A 21,579-nucleotide genomic window follows, 5' to 3' on the forward strand; every position below is an offset into this window, starting at 1 on the left:
AGGAGAGACCGGAGCGAGGAGCAGGGGCCTGATCACAAGAGCTGACAATCTGAGGAAACAGCAATGCTGAATAACAGTCTACACTGCGTCACTAGATCCTTATACAGGGGTATAATGAGGCCTCACTGTACGGGAGAGACCGGAGCGAGGAGCAAGGGCCTGATCACAAGAGCTGACAATCTGAGGAGACAGCAATGCTGAATAACAGTCTACACTGCGTCACTAGCTCCTTATACAGGAGTATAATGAGACCTCACTGTACAGGAAAGACCGGAGCGAGGAGTAGGGGCCTGATCACAAGAGCTGACAATCTGAGGACACAGCAATGCTGAATAACAGTCTACACTGCGTCACTAGATCCTTATACAGGTGTATAATGAGGTCTCACTGTACAGGAGAGACCGGAGCGAGGAGCAGAGGCCTGATCACAAGAGCTGACAATCTGAGGAAACAGCAATGCTGAATAACAGTCTACACTGCGTCACTAGATCCTTATACAGGGGTATAATGAGGCCTCACTGTACAGGAGAGACCGGAGCGAGGAGCAGGGGCCTGATCACAAGAGCTGACAATCTGAGGAGACAGCAATGATGAATAACAGTCTACACTGAATCACTAGATCCTTATACAGGGGTATAATGAGGCCTCACTGTACAGGAGAGACCGGAGCGAGGAGCAGGAGCCTGATCACAAGAGCTGACAATCTGAGGACACAGCAATGCTGAATAACAGTCTACACTGCATCACTAGATCCTTATACAGGGGTATAATGAGGCCTCACTGTACAGGAGAGACCGGAGCGAGGAGCCGGGGCCCGATCACAAGAGCTGACAATCTGAGGAGACAGCAATGCTGAATAACAGTCTACACTGCGTCACTAGATCCTTATACAGGGGTATAATGAGGCCTCACTGTACAGGAGAGACCGGAGCGAGGAGCAGGGGCCTGATCACAAGAGCTGACAATCTGAGGACACAGCAATGCTGAATAACAGTCTACACTGTGTCACTAGATCCTTATACAGGGGTATAACCACTGAATGCAGAGAAGTCACAGATTCCTCTCAGTCACCGGCTGTGGCTGCTTTATCGGTGGTGTAGTCCGGCCGTATTACCATGTCACCATTTTGCCTCTAGACCACAATATTCTCCTCCACCCAAAACTGTTTAAATGACTTTGGGCATCAAAAGCCCTTTTCTATAGAACGTACAACCTGGTGGATCCACCCTACCCCCTGGGATTAGGAGACACTGACCGTTACCTGCCCAGTTCTATAAGCTACAGTCAAATGACAGCGTACGTAGAATGTGCTGACAAGATAGAAAATCACTTGAAGAAAAATCTTATGCTGGGCCTGTAAGAGTAAGCGGAGGGTAATGATGCTGTTGGCTTCCTAGATCCCTGAGATCTTATCGGATGAATCTGCTCTCCCTTCTGTGCTACTGAATGTCTCATGGTCCCTACAAGACCAGGTCCAGTTTTTCTGGCCAAACTTCCCTTTTATGAGCGGCAACAGTAAATGTGCAGTGAGGCCAAGTGTGAATTTCTGTACAATAACAGAGTTTCCCTTTATCCTGACTTTTCAATTTGTGTTAAAACTATCGTATTTTTCGGACTATAAGACACACTGTTTTCCTTCAAAAATATGGAGGAAAATGGAGGGTGCGTCTTATAGTCCAGATGTACCGGCTCTTGCTGTGGTGGGGAGGTGGGGGAACGGCATCGGCGGAGCAGCAGGTCACAGGAGGCTGGAGCCGGTAGCTGCGGCTAACTCCTGTTCTTGCTGCTAAAGAGAAATGAATATTCACTGCATTCCACTCCCATGGGCTTGGAGGGCAATGAATATTCATTTCTCTTTAATAATAGTATCTTGATATGATTAGCCCCCAACCCCGGTCCTGGTATGCATGGCCCCATCCTTATAATTGGCCCACACCACCATCCCCATCCACATCCTTGTATGCATGGCCCCTTCAGAAAAAATTAAAAAACAAACCATTACACTTACCTACCCCGCGTTCCCTCACAGCCTCCTGCTCCGGTGCCAACAACTGCTATATGCTTGTAAGCAGCGCATGGCAGGGATGTTACGCGCTGCTCACAAGCAGAGCACAGCTGCCAGGACTGTGCACGCAAAGGGCAGTGAGTATTCTTTGCTCTTCAGTAGCGCTCAGTGTCAGCCACCAGCTTCCTGCTGCTACCTGCGGTCACGTGTGCCGCTACTTAAGAGAAATGAATATTTGTGAATACTCGCTGTTCTCAGCGCTGCTTACAAGCATATAGCAGTTGCTGGCACCGGAGCAGGACGCTGTGTGGGAGCACCGGGTAGGTAAGTGTAATTTTTTTTTTAAATTTTTTCTGTTGGGGCCATGCATACCAGGATAGGAATGTGGGTGGGGGCCACTTATAAGGATGGGCCCCTGCATACCAGGATGAGATGGGGCCCTGCATACCAGGATAGGGATGGGGCCCTGCATACCAGGATAGGGATGGGGCCATGCATACCAGGATAGGGATGATGGGACCATGCATACCAGGATAGGGATGGGGACCCTGCATACCAGGGTAGGGATGGGACCATGCATACCAGGATAGGGATGGGGCCATGCATACCAGGATAGGGATGATGGGACCATGCATACCAGGGTAGGGATGAGGGGGTCATGCATACCAGGATAGGGATGGGGACCCTGCATACCAGGGTAGGGATGGGGCCATGCATACCAGGATGGGGATGAGGACATGCATACCAGGGTAAGGATGAGGGGGCCATGTGTATCAGAATGGGGAGGAGGGGGCCATATATACCAGGATAGGGGATATTAAGTACAGAATTGACCACATTTTTTGGTTCAATTTTTTTTCCTAATTTCCTCTAAAACCTAGGTGCGTCTTATGGTCCAAAAAATACAGTAATTTCAAGGAGGATTGTGATAATCTACAGGACAAACATTCCACCTGTGCCATGATAGATCTCTAAGCTGTGCGTGGCTGATGGCTGGAATATACATTTATTCCCGCCTGCAGGAGATGTGTTGGCTCCAGTCCTGGTGTCATGGATTCACTCCACGTCATAAATTACATTGTTTTCCATCCTAAGGAATTCAGATTACTGCACAATCTCTCCTGAAATGGGGAGCAATATTATATTCTCTAATCTTCTGCTCAGGATCCATAGTAGCTCCAATGGTCCACCATAAATGAGGGCAACTCTGGTTTAGTGTTCTCCCCTCGTACATATGTTGTTGTTGGGGATGTAACTTTTTTTTATTCTATGTCTTTTTTTTTACCTGTTCCTTCTGTATGATAGTTTGATTGTGGTGGGATCGGCCTTCCTGCCTAATGTGAGTCTGTAACTCCCTGATAGTCTTGAAAAAAATCTCTCCATTGCCTCTTCCAAATGCCTAAGATCTAAATTTTAAGTGCCCCTGTCAGCAGGATTGTGCTCAGTAACCTACAGACACTGTCAGGTCAGCGCTGTTATACTGATTACAATGATACCTGGTGATGAAATCTGTCTTGTGGTTGTTGTATAATCTTTATTTGTAGTTTCCAGTTAATGAGATTCTCGTGCTCTGGGGCGGGGCTGTGGGCGGGGCTTTATGTGGTGCTCTGATTCAATATTAATCTGTATTGGCTTATGACAGGTCGCTGACCCCTCGCTGACCTGCCCCCATTATTACATAATGCATATAATAGCATTGATATTATTGGTGATAATGCCTATAATATTGTGGCTACTGTGAGGCTTAGAAAAAAATTACATCCAGCAAAATGTCACCGGCGATGGCGGCGCCTGCACAGTAGCATCTATAAGTAAGAGACAGAGGCTACTGGACAGGGGCCGCTGGTGACATTTTGCTGGATGTAATTTTTTTTCTAAGCCTCACAATAGCCACAATATTATAGGCATTATCACCAATAATATCAATGCTATTATATGCATTATGTAATAATGGGGGCAGGTCAGTGAGGGGTCAGCGACCTGTCATAAGCCAATACAGATGAATATGTAATCAGAGCACCACATAAAGCCCCGCCCACACCCCCGCCCCAGAGCATGAGAATCTCATTAACGGAAAGCTACAAATAAAGATTTCATCACCAGGTATCAAAGTAAGACCCCTTTCCATAACTAATCCTATAGTTATATGATAAATAAAGATGCAGCCAGAATAAAGTCTTTTATTAGAAATAAAACAAAACACAGGGCAAGTGGGAAGAGCCGGGCAAAGCACCAGAATTGGCGCATCTAATAGATGTGCCTTTTCTGGGCAGCTGCGGGCTGCTATTTTTAGGCTGAGAATACCAGCCCCCAACTGCCAGCTTTAGCAAGGCTGGTTGTCAAAAATGGGGGGGGACTCCATGCCATGTATTTAAATTATTTCTTTATATAATTAAAAAAACAGTGTTGGGACCCCTCTATTCTTGATAACCAGCCTTGCTGAAGCTGACAGATGAGGGTTGCAGCCCTCAGTTGTGAGTTTTGCCAGACTGGTTATAGAAAATACAGGGGAACCCACACCGTTTTTTTCATTCATTTATTTAGTTATAACGCAGGCAGTGGGTGAGGAATACTCCCATCATCCGCTCCTGCTGTCACTGTTCTTGGCAGCAGCAGGTGTAGGTTGATGGGAGTAATAGTCCCAAACGCCCGCACATACTATCATCATTCTCACTTTAATATAACTCTCATCATTCTAACTGCCGGCAGAGCAGGGGCAAATGATGAGAGCGTCTTCAGCACCCGCCACCGGGGAACAGCGATTAATGTAGCGCTTCTTCCCTGCCGGCCGTCCATGTGGTATGGATGCTGACATAGTTGTCACGCGTGTGCCACGAGTATTACACACATGGACATCTCCGGTACCGGAAATATCAGGACGTGTGACCCGGCCTTATACACAGTTCTCTTTAAATGCCTAATATTTCTTCTTGAAACTCATCTGACAGAAAATATTGGACCTTACGATAGTTTAGATTGTGAAGTCTCCGAGACCCATACGCTAATTACCCCAGAGAGGTTTCACCACTAGTTACTCATTTATTACTGATGAAGACTGTGGAGTTTGATCATTTCAGTAGTTCCTTATCAGGCCCCATTATTAATATCTGACGTGTGTCACTTTATGTGGTGGTAAGTTTGGAATTCTTCACAAAGGATAATAGGAAACAAATGGATCTTACAAATTATTTTCCAGCTTCGCACTATACCCTACATACGGTTGTACACTACTGTCTGGGCACATGGCAGTGTTCAGAAGGGAAGGAGCGCCATTTAGTTATTTGAATGCAGATCTTGCTGGAATAGTTTGCAGACACAATGTATTGGGAGCACTGTTCATGGTCACCTGGCAGCTCAAAAGATGTCCACCATGAACATGCTTGGCTCTATCTTCTCTGCTTTCCATATCCCAAGGATTGCCTTGCTCATCGCCCTATAACACCCTTACATGGATCTGGACTTACACTGGGACCCCTAGGCTTGGACCATGGTGTTACCTGCTATTCTGTGGTGTTAGATGGCGAGAAGAATAGTCAGGTAGCTGGGTCAGATCCAGAAGGACAGAATACAGAATCAGAAGACACAAGAGTAGTCAGTAAACGGGCCACGGTCACAACAGGAAACAAATACACAAGCCACAAGCTGAGCACTGAGGACTGAACCAGAGGAGAACAGCGCTGCATCTGGCAGATTCCAGCCATGTGCTTTGCGCTTTAGTAGGGTGTGGTACTTTCCAATTGGCTGAAGTAGGGAGCAGATTACTCCAGCTGGAGAGCAGGAACAGATCCCAGATGAGATTGGACACACCATATTCAGAAGCCCTAATATAACTAAATGACAGAAAACCAGAATAGTCGAAATCCCCATAAAGTGATTCCATTTTATAAATCAATTCACTGAGGGTTATAATCCTTAGGAAGAGTGAATATTTTGACTCCACAGCCACTTTCCAGAAATTAACACGCAGTGGATGTTGAAGAGTGAAAATGACACATTTGCCATTTTCTTACCCAGCACATAGTGCCCAGATTGTGCTCCAGGAGACACACACCGCAAATTAAGTGGATTCTTCTCACTATAATATTGCGAAATACAGGGATCCTAAATGTTGTTTGCGCACACTGCAAGACTCCGAAGTGAGAGCGGATTTTGCCGAATTGGTTTATAGAAACCTTGTTGCTTTTCAACAACCTTTGAGCCACTAATAGTGCGGGAACCTCTGTTTTTCCACTGACAGATGATGGACCTGAGTGGGGTCTTGTTTTTTGTGAGATGAGAATTGGTATTATTTTCGCCTACATAACATTGATTGGTTTCTTTTTATTCAACATTTGGGAGGCAGAATGAACAAACAGTTGAACACCACACACTACTGGTTCATCCAACAAGGATTTCTATTAGACTGTGAACTGTCATTGTTTTGGTAAATAATTAAGGTTTTTTACATAGCTTGCCATTTTTATGGACAGTTTAAGTAGAAATGTTCAAAAATATAAAACTCAAGGATATTTTATTAAAAAATAATTGTTTTTATCTTAGCAGATGACTGTACCAGGAGATCAGAGGGACAGCTGACATCTACAATTTTTAAATCTCATGATCTTGAGATCCTACAAGATACAACTGAAGTGAATGCCATTACTCTAGATATACCATCATCCATTCACAGTAAAGATCTGTCATCAGATCCTATGAAACAGGTCCCATCTTCTGATTCTTTACCGACTACTAAGGAAAATCAAAGTCACAAAAGAGGCAATAAAAACCAAACTGCTATTAAAGCAAAGAAGTCATTTTCATGTTCAGAATGTGGGAAATGTTTTGCACATAAATCACATTTTGTTATCCACCAAAGAACTCATACAGGGGAGAAGCCTTTTTCCTGTTCAGAATGTGGGAAATGTTTTATCAGTAAATCAGATTGTGTTAAGCACCAGAAAATCCACACTGGAGAGAAGCCTTTTCCATGTTCAGAATGTGGGAAATGTTTTAAAAAAAAATCAAATTGTGTTAAGCACCAGAGAACTCACACAGGGGAGAAGCCTTTTTCATGTTTAGAATGTGGGAAATGTTTTAGCAGGAAATCAAATTGTTTTAATCACCATAGAACTCACACAGGGGAGAAGCCTTTTTCCTGTTCAGAGTGTGGGAAATGTTTTACGCAGAAATCAGAGCTTGTTTCTCACCAGAGAACTCACACAGGGGAGAAGCCTTTTTCCTGTTCAGAATGTGGGAAATGTTTTAAGCAGAAATCAGAGCTTGTTATTCACCAGAGAACTCACACAGGGGAGAAGCCTTTTTCCTGTTCGGAATGTGGGAAATGTTTTAAGCAGAAATCAGAGCTTGTTTCTCACCAGAGAACTCACACAGGGGAGAAGCCTTTTTACTGTTCAGAATGTGGAAAGTGTTTTGCACATAAATCACATTTTGTTTCCCACCAGAGAACTCACACTGGAGAGAAGCCTTTTTCATGTTCAGAATGTGGGAAATATTTTAACAATAAATCAGTGTGTGTTAATCACCAGAGAACTCACACAGGGGAGAAGCCTTTTTCATGTTTAGAATGTGGGAAATGTTTTAGCAAGAAATCACATTGTGTTAAGCACCAGAAAACTCACACGGGGGAGAAGCCTTTTTCCTGTTAAGAATGTGGGAAATATTTTATCCAGAAAGCGCTTCTTCATCACCATCAGAGCAGTCACACAGAGGGATAAGCCATTTTGATTTTCTTAGGCCGGGGTCACATTGCTTTATGGCAGTCCATTAGATGGACTGCGTTACACCGCAGCATAACGCGGTGTAATGCAGTCCGTTAACGCTGCCATTAACCCCCATTATCGGGCGCATCGCGATGCATGCCGTAAAGCTGCATGCGCTCGCGATGTGCCGTCATTCAGTGACTGAGCCTCGGACGCGGGCTGCAGCGTCTGAGGCTCCGTCACTGCTAGCACAGATGAATCATCTGCGCTAGTGGGTATAGCATAACGCGATCGCGTTATGCAATACAGTTAACGCAGCCCATCAAAGCTACGCATTGAACAGGCTGGGTTAACGCAATATGAACCTGGCCTTAATGTGGGAAATATTTTACTTGGAAAACAACTGTTAATAAACATCACAAACGTCACATAGGGGAGAAGCCTTTTTTATGTTCATAATGTTGGAATAGTTTTAACCAAAATTAAATCTTCTTAAATGGATTGTCTCTTGTCATTCCTCATGTTTGCTGACAAAAGGATAAAACTAAACTTTATTAATTCCAAATATAAAACTGTACCCATAATTCACCCCTGAAGGTTAGTCAGTAGGTGACTAATAGAAAAAACGTATATCCCACATCTCAGTATATAGGATGAGGTGATGTATACACACTCACTCTCCAAGCCTCTCATTTCTATGGGTTTCATCATCCTCACCAAAGACGTCATCAGGAGATTATTTAATATTGACCTATATTCAAGTGAGACTAGACAAAAAAAAAACTAAAATCATGTATTGTTATCCGAAGCAGTAAGAAAACTAGCCACATATTGGCAGATCGCAGACCTCAAACTATATACTGTGTAAGTTTATAAGCCACTCCAGTGTCAGGAATAGATAGTATGTCATTGGAAGCCGATTATGTTAATAACCCCTCTGAAAATTTTTGCATAAATGGCTTGGGAAGGGGAGGCAATATCTGTTATGTTTACAGGAAAAAGCCCAGAGGAAACTCTTCTTTACTAAACAAACTTATTTTGAACTTAATAATCAATCAAGTAATAGACTTGACTTGCTTTCAGTCTATTAGCTTTGGAGAATTCTCAGGTCTTAAAATTAATTGGGGTAAATTGGTAGGTATGTAGATAGTGGGTAATATAACAGTACCCGTGTTGTTTGGTTTGCAAGTAGTACAAAAACATAAGTATTTGGGCATTGTAAGTAACCAAAATCCGATTAAAGACCTTGGAGACAATATATACCCCCTCGAGGATATGAAAAAAAAGTTTGAGATATGGTCTCGACTCCCCCTATCTGTAGTGGGCAAAATTGGATTAATTAAAATGATAATCCTCCCAAAGTGTTTACATATGTTGGAACATGCATCAATTAAGGTCCCCAAGAGTTTCTTCAAGAAAGTGCATAGCTTGATGGCAGCGTTTATATGGGGCTCATCTAGACCTAAAGTGAATATTGGTTCCCAGCAAAGGCCCAAAAGGCAGGGTGGATATGCGGTACCTGACCTTTTTTTGTATTATCTGGCTGGCCTACTATGATATTTAAAATATTGGTTGCTCCATGATAGACTCAATAATGCAGAGGCTCATCTCATTCATTTTCTCGGGGGGCACACACCATGGGCAGTATTGGAGGGTTCATACAGACCACCTCAGGGTCTGCTGTTTGCACATAGTTTAGTAATGCAGGATTGGCAGGAAAGTAAACATACTTTAAAGTTTTCTGATCATAGAATCATAGAATCGTAGAGTTGGAAGGGACCTCCTGGGCCATCTGGTCCAACCCCCTGCTCAAAGCAGGATTCGCTAAATCATCCCAGTCAGATGTCTGTCCAGCCTCTGTTTGAAGACTTCCATTGAAGGAGAACTCACCACTTTTCGTGGCAGCTTGTTCCACTCATTGATCACTCTAACTGTCAAAAAGTTTTTTCTAATATCTAATCTGTGTCTCCTCCCATTCAGTTTCATCCCATTGCTTCTAGTCTTTCCTTGTGCAAATGAGAATAAAGATGATCCTTCTACAATGTGACAGCCCTTTAGATATTTGTAGACAGCTATTAAGTCTCCTCTCAGTCTTCTCTTTTGCAAACTAAACAATCCCAAATCCTGCAACCTTTCCTCATAAGACAGGGTTTGCAGACCGGTCACCATTCTGGTTGCTCTTTTCTGAACTTGCTCCAGTTTGTTGATGTCTTTTTTAAAATGTGGTGCCCAAAACTGGACACAATATTCCAGATGAGGTCTGACCAAAGAGGAGTAGAGGGAAATAATGACTTCACGTGATCTAGACTGTATGCTTCTGTTAATACATCCTAGAATTGCATTTGCTTTTTTTGCTGCTGCATCACACTGTTGACTCATATTCAGTTTGTGATCTATTAGTATACCCAAGTCTTTTTCACATGTGCTGTTGCTTAGGCCTATTCCTCCCATTCTGTATATGCTTTTTTCATTTTTATTGCCCAGATGTAGTACTTTGCATTTTTCCCTGTTAAAAACCATTCTGTTAGTTGCTGCCCACTTCTCCAGTTTATTTATATCTTTTTGAATCCTCTCTCTCTCTTCTCTAGTATTAGCTATCCCTCCTAGGTTTGTGTCATCAGCAAATTTAATCAGTTTACCCTCAATTCCTTCATCTAAATCGTTGATAAAGATGTTGAACAATAAAGGGCCCAGGACAGAGCCCTGTGGTACCCCACTTGAGACATTCTTCCAACTGGATGTGCTGCCATTTACGACCACTCTTTGGGTCCGATCACTAAGCCAGTTATGAATCCACCTAACAGTTGCCTTGTCCATTCCATACTTAGTCATTTTTTCAATAAGGATTGTATGAGATACTTTGTCAAATGCTTTGCTGAAGTCAAGATATACTACATCTACAGCATTTCCTTGATCCACCCAATCAGTGATTCCGTCATAGAAGGAAATTAAGTTAGTCTGACATGACTTATTAGTTACAAACCCATGCTGACTCTGTTTAATCATTTCATTCTTATCCAGGTACTGACATACATGTTGTTTAATAATTTGTTCAAAGATCTTTCCTGGTATAGAAGTCAGACTCACCGGCCTATAGTTGCCTGGGTCCACCTTCTTCCCCTTTTTGAAGATAGGAACAACATTTGCTCTTCTCCAGTCTTCTGGGACTTCTCCTGTTCTCCAAGAATTTTCAAATATTATGGAGAGAAAACCAGGGGAAGAGTCTTGAGGAGATCATCTGCATATTCCCAGTGCCTTCTGGGATAAGTGAAGAGTCTCCGCGAGCTCAACGATCACTGGGTTTTGGCTGTTGCAGCTGAAAAGAGGAAATCGGAAAGCCGCGCGCCGAATTTTGGCTCATCTTTCATCGTTTTTAAGAAATCTCAATATGGAAGAGGCCAGGAGCCATTTGGTGAGCTGCATTTCTTGCTACATGTTCACAGACTTACCAGTGGAAAAGACAAACTTCACATGCCACAAATGCAAGCTTGTGTCCCTGTTGGAGGAAAAGTTGCAAAGTCTCGAAGACAGGTTAGCTACGTTGAAGATCATTAAGGAAGGTGAAGAGTTCTTGGACAGAGCAGAATTATCTCTTCATGTTACAGAAAGAGAAGAAATTCGAAGTGCACCTGAAGAAACAGAGGAATGGAGACATGTGACCCAGAGAAGCAGGAGGATCAGGAGGCAGTCAGCACCCATACTCCTCAGGAACCAGTACCAGGCTCTCACGCAGGAAACCAATGAAGAAATACATCAGGATAAGACTTTGCCCACAAACAGCAACCTTGTACGCCTTCAGAGTCCTCCTGGATGGAGAAAGAAAAATGTTGTGAAGAAGAAACGGAGAGTGGTTGTCATGAGGGATTCCCTGTTGAGAGGAACAGAGGCCGCTATCTGCAGACCGGATATAACTTCAAGAGAAATGTGCTGTCTTCCAGGTGCAAAAATTAAAGATGTGTCTGACAGGATATCAGGACTCTTCAGATCTACAGATGACTACCCATTCCTGCTACTACATGTGGGGACAAATGACACCGCAAAAAAAGACCTGGAAACCATCTGCAGAGACTTTGAAGACTTAGGCAAGAAAGTGGAAGAACTGGGAGCGCAGGTGGTCTTCTCTTCCATCCTCCCAGTGGATGGCCATGGAACAAGGAGGTGGAATAAGATTCTGCAGGTGAACAACTGGCTACGTCGATGGTGCCGTCAGCAACGATTTGGATTTCTGGATCACGGAGTGAGGTACCTTTACGATGGACTACTTGCTAGAGATGGGGTGCACCTTACGAAGACTGGAAAACATGTATTTGGAAGTCGTCTTGGTACAATTGTAAGGAGAGCTTTAAACTAGAACAACATGGGAAGGGAAGCAAAAGACTAGAAAAAGCCATACACCTGACAAATGCTATTGAGAACTCTGCTATTAGAAGTGGAAAGGAAGAACAGGAAGAACAAAGACAAAAGAATCTAATTAATAAAAATATTGGAGAAAGAGAAACCAATCACAAACTAAAATGTTTCTATACTAATGCACAAAGCATGGGCAACAAACAAGGAGAATTGGAACTACTAACGCAGGAAAAGAAATATGATGTCATTGGAATCACTGAAACTTGGTGGGACAATACACATGATTGGAATACAAGACTAGAAGGATACAGCTTATTTGCAAGAAACAGACTTGATAAACGAGGAGGAGGTGTCGCATTGTATGTTAGAAACGCGTATATCTGCACAGAGATTGAAGCTTCAGAGACTGGGAGTTCTGTGGAAACTGTTTGGGTAAGAATACAAGGACAGAACAATGGAAAGGACACCATTGTAGGCATTTACTACAGGCCACCTGTGCAAGCTGAAGATATGGATGAACTCTTTATGCATCAAATGGCCAAGTTCTCCCAAAAATATGACATAGTTGTCATGGGAGATTTCAACTATCCAGACATTTGTTGGGAATCTCTCTCAGGCAAAACTAACAGGTCAAGGAAATTCTTATCCTCTCTTGCTGACAACTTTATCTTCCAAAAGGTAGGGGAGAAAACAAGGGGAACTGCTACCTTGGATCTAATCCTTATAAACAGGGAGGAAATGGTTGAGGAGGTAAAAGTGGCTGGGACCCTAGGAGGTAGCGACCATGCTATTTTAGAATTTTGGATAACTAGAGGAGGAAGACCTGTGAAGACTCAGACGTCAAGGTTAGATTTCAGAAAGGCAGATTTTAAGGGATTCAGAAAGAGAATTGGAGGGATCCAATGGCTGGATATCCTTAAAGACAAAAATGTCCAGGAAGGATGGGAAATCTTGAAAAATGAAATTCTCAAAGCACAATTGTTAACAATTCCGAAAAGAGGGAAGAATAGGAAGCATTTAAGGAAGCCAGGATGGATGAACACAGAACTTAAGCACATGCTAAAATGGAAGAAAAAAATGTTTAGAAAATGGAAAGAGGGAGGCATATCTAAAGAAGAATATAATGCTGTCTGCAGAACCTGCAGGGCACAAATCAGAAATATCTAAAGCTGACAATGAATTGAGGCTTGCAAGAGATGTCAAAAGCAATAATAAAGGATTTTGGGGATATGTCAAAAGTAAAAGAAAAGTCAAAGATGCTATAGGATTTTTACAGGATGAAAATGATGAAATGGTAAGACAGGATGTTGAGAAGGCCGAACTTTTAAATTCCTATTTTGCATCTGTTTTCTCTCAGAAAGGAAATGTGACATCAACTGCTCTTCACTGTCCTATTAAGGGAATAGAAGAATCCAGGATATCTATAAACAGAAAGATAGTGAGGAAACACTTAGCTAACCTAAATGAATTCAAGTCTCCAGGTCCAGATGAATTACACCCCAGAGTGCTGAAGGAGATAGCAGAAGAAATTTTTGAACCCCTCTCCATAATATTTGAAAATTCTTGGAGAACAGGAGAAGTCCCAGAAGACTGGAGAAGAGCAAATGTTGTTCCTATCTTCAAAAAGGGGAAGAAGGTGGACCCAGGCAACTATAGGCCGGTGAGTCTGACTTCTATACCAGGAAAGATCTTTGAAAACCAAATCAGGGAGATTCAGATATGGGATAATCCTGAATTTTTCCATCTCCATAATTTACAGGATCCAAATTTCTGGAAACAAAATGGTATAACAACGCTCAATCAGATCTTTGAAAATCAAATTTTATTATCATTTGAACAATTTCATATAAAATTTGGAATCCTTCAAAGAGAGTTTTATAGATATCTGCAGATGAGACATGCCATAATGTACCAATTCCCACTTCCTAGAATGCGAATATCTAGATATCCATTAATAGGAATATTTGTCAGCGTCGGGATTTTTCTCTAGTCACCAACCTCAGGTGGAGCTTCTCTTACCTAGGAACCTAGGAGTGGAGAAATAAAATAAGAGACACAGGTTGCTTGTCTATCAAGTAAATCTCCTTTATTAAAGGGGCCAGGCTTGATCTTTTATAGCATACCAGAAGAGGAAATGAACAAATATGGACAATTCTGTAACATTGTGTAACCATTGGCAAAATACAGATAAGGTTATACAATAATTGGCAAGAAAGATAAGTTATATAATGATATGTCAACTAGATCATGAGTTATGAGATATAATTTAATTGGAGGTGACGGGAACATGTGGGGGTTTTGGCATTTCCCTTAGGTCAATTTAACAATTCGTGGAACCATATCCTGTTAGTGCTTTTTGGCCAAGAAGATACTTGGGGGAGACAGGGCAAAAGCTTAGAACAAGGATGAATGCTCATCGTCACACAATAAGAGAAAAAAGAATGGATCTACCTCTAGCAAAACATTTCTGTATCCCTGATCACAGCAGCGTGGATATGAAATTACTGGTATTGAAAGGTAACTTCAATTCTCAGAGAGAGAGACGAGTTTGGGAGTACAAATTTATGACGAACTTTGACACTCTCAGTGCTGGAATGAATGTGTCGCATGAATTTATGTCTTTTTACATCAATTAAGGAATTTCCTTTTAAAACCGTGTCGGGGCTTCACAACACAGAACTAGACCCCAATCAGAGGACCATAAAACATCCGGACTCCTTATCTATGAACTGGTCCAATGTTTATATTTATGTTTCTCCCTCTCCCATATTGATAGTTCTGCTTCACGTCACTTGTCTTATCTATTGCATTTTTTCTAGGCTGTATTGTGCATAAATATGTGACTTCAGATTTTGTATTAGTCTAGCCTGATGAAGAGACCTGAGTAGTCTCGAAAGCTTGCAATGTGTTACCTTTTAATGGCTAACTGAAAAGATGGTATCAACTACTGAGGACTCTCAATCCTGAATATTTTTCTATCTACTGGCTAACACGGTACAAAGATATACATCTTTCCTGTATCGTAGACAGATGATAATTAAAATGGTGTCATGGGTTACAAAGTTGTTTTTCTGATATTTTTCTAGACTTTAGAGCACTAAGATTTTTCTTTTTATCATTCTGTCTACCTTTCATCTTTATTTCACCCTGCCTTGTTCCAAGGCCTGCAAGGTAACCCTACTTCACAAAATACACGACTTATCCTATGTATATCATGGGATACCAGTCCTGCTGTGTATCCATTCAGATTATACTTGAGAATCAGACCTCCTTTCCCTACTTCTATCCTACTTATTGCCCTTTCTCAGAGGAATACAGACTTTATTAGGGGAGTTATGTCTGTCTTGTGTGTAATATGTTAAGATATAACGAATACATATTTATTGTAATACATACATATTTTAATATATTAATATATATTTATTTTATATCTTTATTCATCAGTAAGTGTTAGTCATTTAAAATCCATAATGCATATAATCTTCATTGTTGTAGTTCTTTATAAAGTTCTTGTCTTTGTCTTTGTTCAGACCAGTGGTTTTCCACAATGCATACAATCAGCCAAGTCTACTGAAGTTTGCGTGTTGCAGAATATACATTCACGCTGAACAGTGGTTATGAAGGTAGTCATCACCTCCCCTGCTTCGCTGTGTTACGGCGGCCTCCACTTTACCCACACTCCTCGCCCTGGCAACAGACACGGTGGAGGAGTGGGTCTTCTCCTTTCTTCCAACTACACCTTCAACCCAATCCCACCTTTTCCCTCCCTAATCCTCCCCTCTTTTGAAGTCCACTCTGTCCGCATCTACTCTCCCTCCAACCTCCAAGTGGCCGTCATATACCGACTTCCAGGCCCGACCACTGCCTTCATTGACCAATTCTCTACCTGGCTTCTTTATTTTCTTTCAACTGACACCCCCACTATCATCATGGGTGACTTCAACATCCCCACTGATACCCTTCAGTCAGCAGCCTCCAAACTCCTGTCATTTACTTCATCCTTTGGACTTACTCAGTGGTCCTCCTCAGCCACCCACACAGATGGACACACATTAGACCTGGTCTTCACCCGTCTCTGCTCTTTTTCTAACTTCAGCAACTCCCCTCTCCCTCTATCTGACCATCATCTACTCATTTTCTCATCCCTGTCCTCACCTGGCACCCATGTCCAGCAACATGCACACCCCTGCAGAAACCTTGCACACCTAGACACCCACGCGCTCTCTGACTCTATTCTACCACTGGCATCCATATCCTCACTCCATGACACAGACGGTGCCACTGCTTTCTACAATGCCACTCTCGCATCAGCTATTGACACGGTTGCCCCTCTCATTCATGGCAGAATGCGCCGTATCAACAGACAACCCTGGCACAATAACACCACTAAAAAGCTCCGGCAAGTGTCCAGGATTGCAGAGCGGTGCTGGAAGAAAACAAATTCGCAAGATGACTTCACCGCATTCAAACAGGCAACACTGGATTTCAAATCTGCCCTCACCTCTGCTAAACAGTCCTACTTCACAACCCTTGTATCTTCCCTATCTTACAACCCAAAACAGTTATTCAAAACTTTTAACTCCCTCCTCCGCCCACCACTGCCTCCTCCAACCTCCCTCATCTCTGCCGAGGACTTTGCCACACACTTCAAAAACAAGATTGACCAAACAAGGCAAGTTTAAATCACTCAACCACCACAACCCCCTTTGTATACCAGACCAATGCCCAAACCCCATAACCTCACTCTCCAATATCACTGAAGGGGAGCTTAATCGCCTCTTCTCCAAATCGCACCTCACAACCTGTGCACTTGACCCCATCCCATCCCACCTCCTCACCACCACAATTATCCCATCCCTAACCCACCTCTTCAGCCTATCACTAACGTCCGGTACCTTCCCTTCTGCTTTCAAGCATGCCACAATCACGCCTATCCTTAAAAAGCCAACCCTCGACCCAAGCGCTATGTCCAGCTATCGCCCAATATCATTGCTTCCATTCGCTTCCAAACTCCTGGAGCAGCAGGTCCACGCTGAACTTTCCTCCCACTTCTCATCTAACTTGCTCTTTGACAATCTACAATCTGGTTTCCACCCCCATCACTCCACTGAGACAGCCCTGACCAAAATTACTAACGACCTACTTACAGCCAAATCAAATGGACAATACTCTATACTCCTGCTTCTAGACCTGTCCTCTGCATTTGACACAGTTGACCACTGCCTCCTACTACAGATCCTCTCCTCCTTCGGCATCAAAGGCCTTGTCCTATCCTGGATTTCCTCATACCTTTCCAACCGCATATTCAGCGTCTCCCACTCCCACACCACCGCCTCATCCCACCCTCTCTCTATTGGAGTCCCCCAAGGCTCTGTTTTAGGACCCCTACTCTTCTCAATCTATACACTTGTCTGGGGCAACTCATAAAGTCCCACGGATTCCACTACCACCTTTATGCTGATGACACTCTACCTCTCTGGCCCAGATGTCACCTCTCTGCTGTCCAGAATCCCAGAGTGTCTATCAGCCATATCCTTCTTCTCTGCGCGCTTCCTCAAACTCAATATAGACAAATCTGAACTCATCTTTCCTCCATCTCACAGATCTTCCTTACCCGACCTAGCTATAACAATTAATGACATCACACTTTCCCCAGTACCAGAAGTCGCTGCCTCAGAGTAACCTTTGACTCTGCCCTGACCTTCAAACCGCACATTCAAGCTCTTTCTACCTCCTGTCGCCTCCAGCTCAAAAATATTTCTAGAATCCGTCCTTTCCTCAACCCTCAATCTACTAAAATGCTTGTGCATGCCATCATCATCTCTTGTCTCGACTACTGCAACATCCTTTTCTGTGGTCTCCCTGCTAACACCCTCGCACCTCTCCAGTCCATCCTTAACTCTGCCGCCCGACTAATTCATCTCTCTCCTCGCTACTCCTCCGCTTCTCCCCTCTGCAAATCTCTTCACTAGTTCCCATTCCCTCAGCGTATCCAGCTCAAATTACTAATACTGACCTACAAGGCCATCTATAACCTGTCTCCCCCATATGTCTCTGAACTAATCTCCCGATACCTTCCCTCACGTAATCTTCGGTCCTCCCAAGACCTCCTCTCCTCCACACTTATTTGCTCCTCACCCAACCACCTCCAAGACTTCTCCCAAATAGCCCCCATCCTCTGGAATTCTTAGCCCCAACAAGTTCGACTATCAACCACATTTGGATCCTTCAGACGGAACCTGAAAACCCACCTCTTAAAGAAAGCCTACAGCCTGCAATGACCCCCGCTACCTCCTTCTCTCTCACCACTACCGGTGATATCACCTCAACCAACACCGGAACTGCTGCAACCCCCCCAACCTACTGTCTCCTTCCCCACCATCCTGTAGCATGTAAGCCCGAAAGGGCAGGGTCCTCTCCCCTCTGTATCAGTCTGTCATTGTTAGTTTGTTTACTGTAAGTGATATCTGTAATTTGTATGTAACCCCTTCTCATGTACAACACCATGGAACCAATGGTGCTATATAAATAATAATAATCACTTGAGTTTGCTTGATATCTGAATCAGTATCAATTTTATTACTACGTTTACCTGGAAAACATTTACAATTAGAGCCAAGAATTTTCTTTATTAGTAAAACAAATATTCTTATCATTACTGCAATAACCAATATCACAAAAACTGCTTGAATTAGAAAATGAATTATTCCTGATATCCATCCGCCTATCCCTTTAAACAAATTCAAAGGATTTAACCATGCGAGCCATTCAGGGAGGAGCAGGTCCTCCAGGGAATTAACCTTCCGTATTCCTTCCTTTATCAGCCTAGCTTATTCTATGTCATGAGTGACTCTCATCAGTCCGGATGGATCTATATAGTGGCAGCAGGCGGGTCCCACCACCTGACAGAATCCCCCTTGAGATGCTGTAAGATAGTCGAGCACCATAGAGTGTTGGTTGGTTATGACAATGAGCTGTCTCATATAAGCAGATCCTACATTAATGGCATCAAATAAATACTCAGTCACATTATCAAAAATATCACCTAATTCCTCTATCATCTGAGCATTTCTTATAGTTCTGAACATAACTCCCAAAGGACCAGTGAGAACCATCCCAGTCTTAAGATACCATGGGGTGTGCATTAAATGCTTGGGTGGCTGGGGAGAGGGTGCACTACGCTTTGCTATCATGTGACCAGGGACATTTTTATAAGGGAAGTCATTCTCATTCCATACCCAGGTGGCCGGCTCTAACCTAGCCAGTGTACATGCACCTTCAGCTCCTTTAGGAATCCACCTATACACATTGCTCCCGCAGACTATATAAACTCCCTTTGGTAATTCAAACTGAAATTCATTGAGGAAAGCTATTGCAAATGAAACCAACCGGGTGGTGGCAGTGTAGAGGCACCAGGAGTTCTCCAGATCTGTAGTGACTGCCCTATAATATCGTAACGGCTGACATTCTGGGTCAGTATTAATGCTTATGGACATCTCAGCTGCTCCATCTCCATACTGACCTCCTCCGGTTTCCTCATCTACATGAACCGCCTCTCTTGCTGTACATTGTGCTGTATTACCATAAAGGAAGAAATGATTCCTTGTCCAATTAGTATCATGTAGATATCGCTCTAAACACACTTGGTCACTACAAATTTGCTTATCTCCCAGGGAAAAAGGAGTTTTTACCACAAAACTAAGTTTTAGCTCCTGATCGGGCACTTTTCCTATATAATTTTTATCAGTAGCCTTGTTTCCCCAGTTTCCATCATATTCCTTAAATTCAAACAAATTGATTGGTCGCTTACTTACAGGTTCCTGTTTTCTGGTAAGATTGATTTGGAACCACGGCTGCTTTGTCCAACCTGTAATAGGCAAGGCAGCAGAAGTTTCACTCTGCTGCTCAGTCAGATTGAGGGCTCGCATTTCCCAACACTTTCCTCTGAACAGCTCTGTCAATGGAGTTACAAAATATGGCATAGTCTTTGCAGCAATGGGGGCATGTGAACAAATCCAGCAATTTGATAAATTTCGGACTTGTGCAATATAGTCATGGTACTGGACAAATTTATTAGCCCACAGTTTTGACACCTCACTATCCCATAATTCAAAGACATCAATATCTTTTTTACATTGAATAGATACAATCACAGCAAGAAGCAAGAATGGATAGTATGGGTCGACCTCCCAGGGCTGTGGGGTACTCGGTACCGGGCCGGTCCTTCAGAGGGAAATGTCACAGCAGCGGTGACCCGGTCCGTGGCCCTGGGTGCCCATGTAAAAGGGGATTGAGTGATGGGAATAAACTTTATGAATGATTCGTGATGCCACCTGTGGCGTTTGGCAAAGGAGGTGTTAAGCTGACGCTGCAGACATCCTCTGGGACAGATGGTGGGGTGCAGCAGTGATGTTATAGCCCTCCACAGGCAGGGCCGTTGGTCCCAGGGCAGTGTAGATAGGTGTTGGGGACGAGGGTGCAGTGTCAGGCACAGAGATGTAGCAGTGCCGGAGAGTTTGTAGGAAGAAGGCAAGGACACAACAGGGTGCAGTTTCTTTACCTTTACTTGGCAAATGCAGTCCAGGGTCCCAATTACAGATGGCACAGGAGCTGGCTAGCCTGGAAGCAACTCAGGAATGTCTCTCTCAGATGGGTTGTGTAGTCTCCTTCCTAGCGCTTAGTTGAGGTACATGCAGCACTGTGTAACACTGAAGTTCCTCCTTATTATCTTCTTTTAGAACTACCTCGTATGTCAGACAACTGTAGCCCTCTATCTCTCTTGGCTCACCTGTCGCTGTGGTGCCTCCGAGTTTTAGGTGGGAATAGAGCATTTACAGCTTCCTACTCCTCTGGTTTCTGTTGCAGGACCTTCAGTATCCATACAACCGTGGAGACCAGGCTCCAGATCATGCGCTATCACTGGGAGGGAGCTCTCTATCCTCAGCTCAACCTCCAGCTTCTCTCCACATGTCTACACTCGTTGCCCTCCTCACACTAACTGCTCATTTCCCTTCCTGGCCCTCAGAGAGCACTCCTCCCCCAATTCTGGTTCAGAGCTCCCTCTGCTGGCCTGGAATGGGAACTGTGTTGCATGACCTAGTTAACTGCTAGAGAGACCCTTCATTGCTTCCAAGCCTGACATCACCCTCCCTGGAAGAAGGCAATGCCAGTGTGGCGACCATACTCCTGGGGGCGCCACAAGTATTTCCCAAATTCCATTCTTTTTAGTTCCTGTGGAACTTCTTGCAGTGAGATGTGTGAATCCAGGTGGACTTTCCTTCCAGCTTAACAGAGGTAGGCGTGGTCAGCTGGACTTGGTAGGGTCCTTCAAAGCGAGGATCCAGACTTTTCCTTAGGTGCTTTCATGTTACCACCCAGTCTCCAGGCTTAAGGTCATACGAGCCTGACAAGGAGGACGGATCTGGAAGGGAACTGAAAACACGCGTATGAATTTGCTGCAACACCTGTTGTAATGCGCCCACATAGGCCGTCATATTTGAATGAGAGGCCTGCATTTGCTGGGGA

The 21,579-nt window shown here is 43.6% G+C and overlaps 2 protein-coding genes across 2 annotated transcripts in view; both read left to right on the plus strand.

Moving 5' to 3' along the window:
* Window positions 1-8,205, plus strand: part of LOC141075587 (uncharacterized) — a 119,619-nt gene extending 111,414 nt beyond the window's left edge. The window contains exon 2 of the mRNA XM_073562698.1: window positions 6,548-8,205. Coding sequence (XP_073418799.1) covers window positions 6,697-7,650 — 954 coding nt within the window. The 5' untranslated portion in view covers window positions 6,548-6,696 and the 3' untranslated portion in view covers window positions 7,651-8,205. The remainder of the gene's footprint in view (window positions 1-6,547) is intronic.
* LOC141075643 (oocyte zinc finger protein XlCOF29-like) overlaps window positions 1-21,579 on the plus strand; it is a 191,635-nt gene that overhangs the window by 117,984 nt on the left and 52,072 nt on the right. The gene's annotated exons all lie outside the window — the stretch shown is intronic.

This window comes from Dendrobates tinctorius, unplaced genomic scaffold (genome assembly GCF_039654945.1).
Source record: "Dendrobates tinctorius isolate UK_male_01 unplaced genomic scaffold, ASM3965494v1 ptg000366l, whole genome shotgun sequence".
Taxonomy (NCBI): domain Eukaryota; kingdom Metazoa; phylum Chordata; class Amphibia; order Anura; family Dendrobatidae; genus Dendrobates; species Dendrobates tinctorius.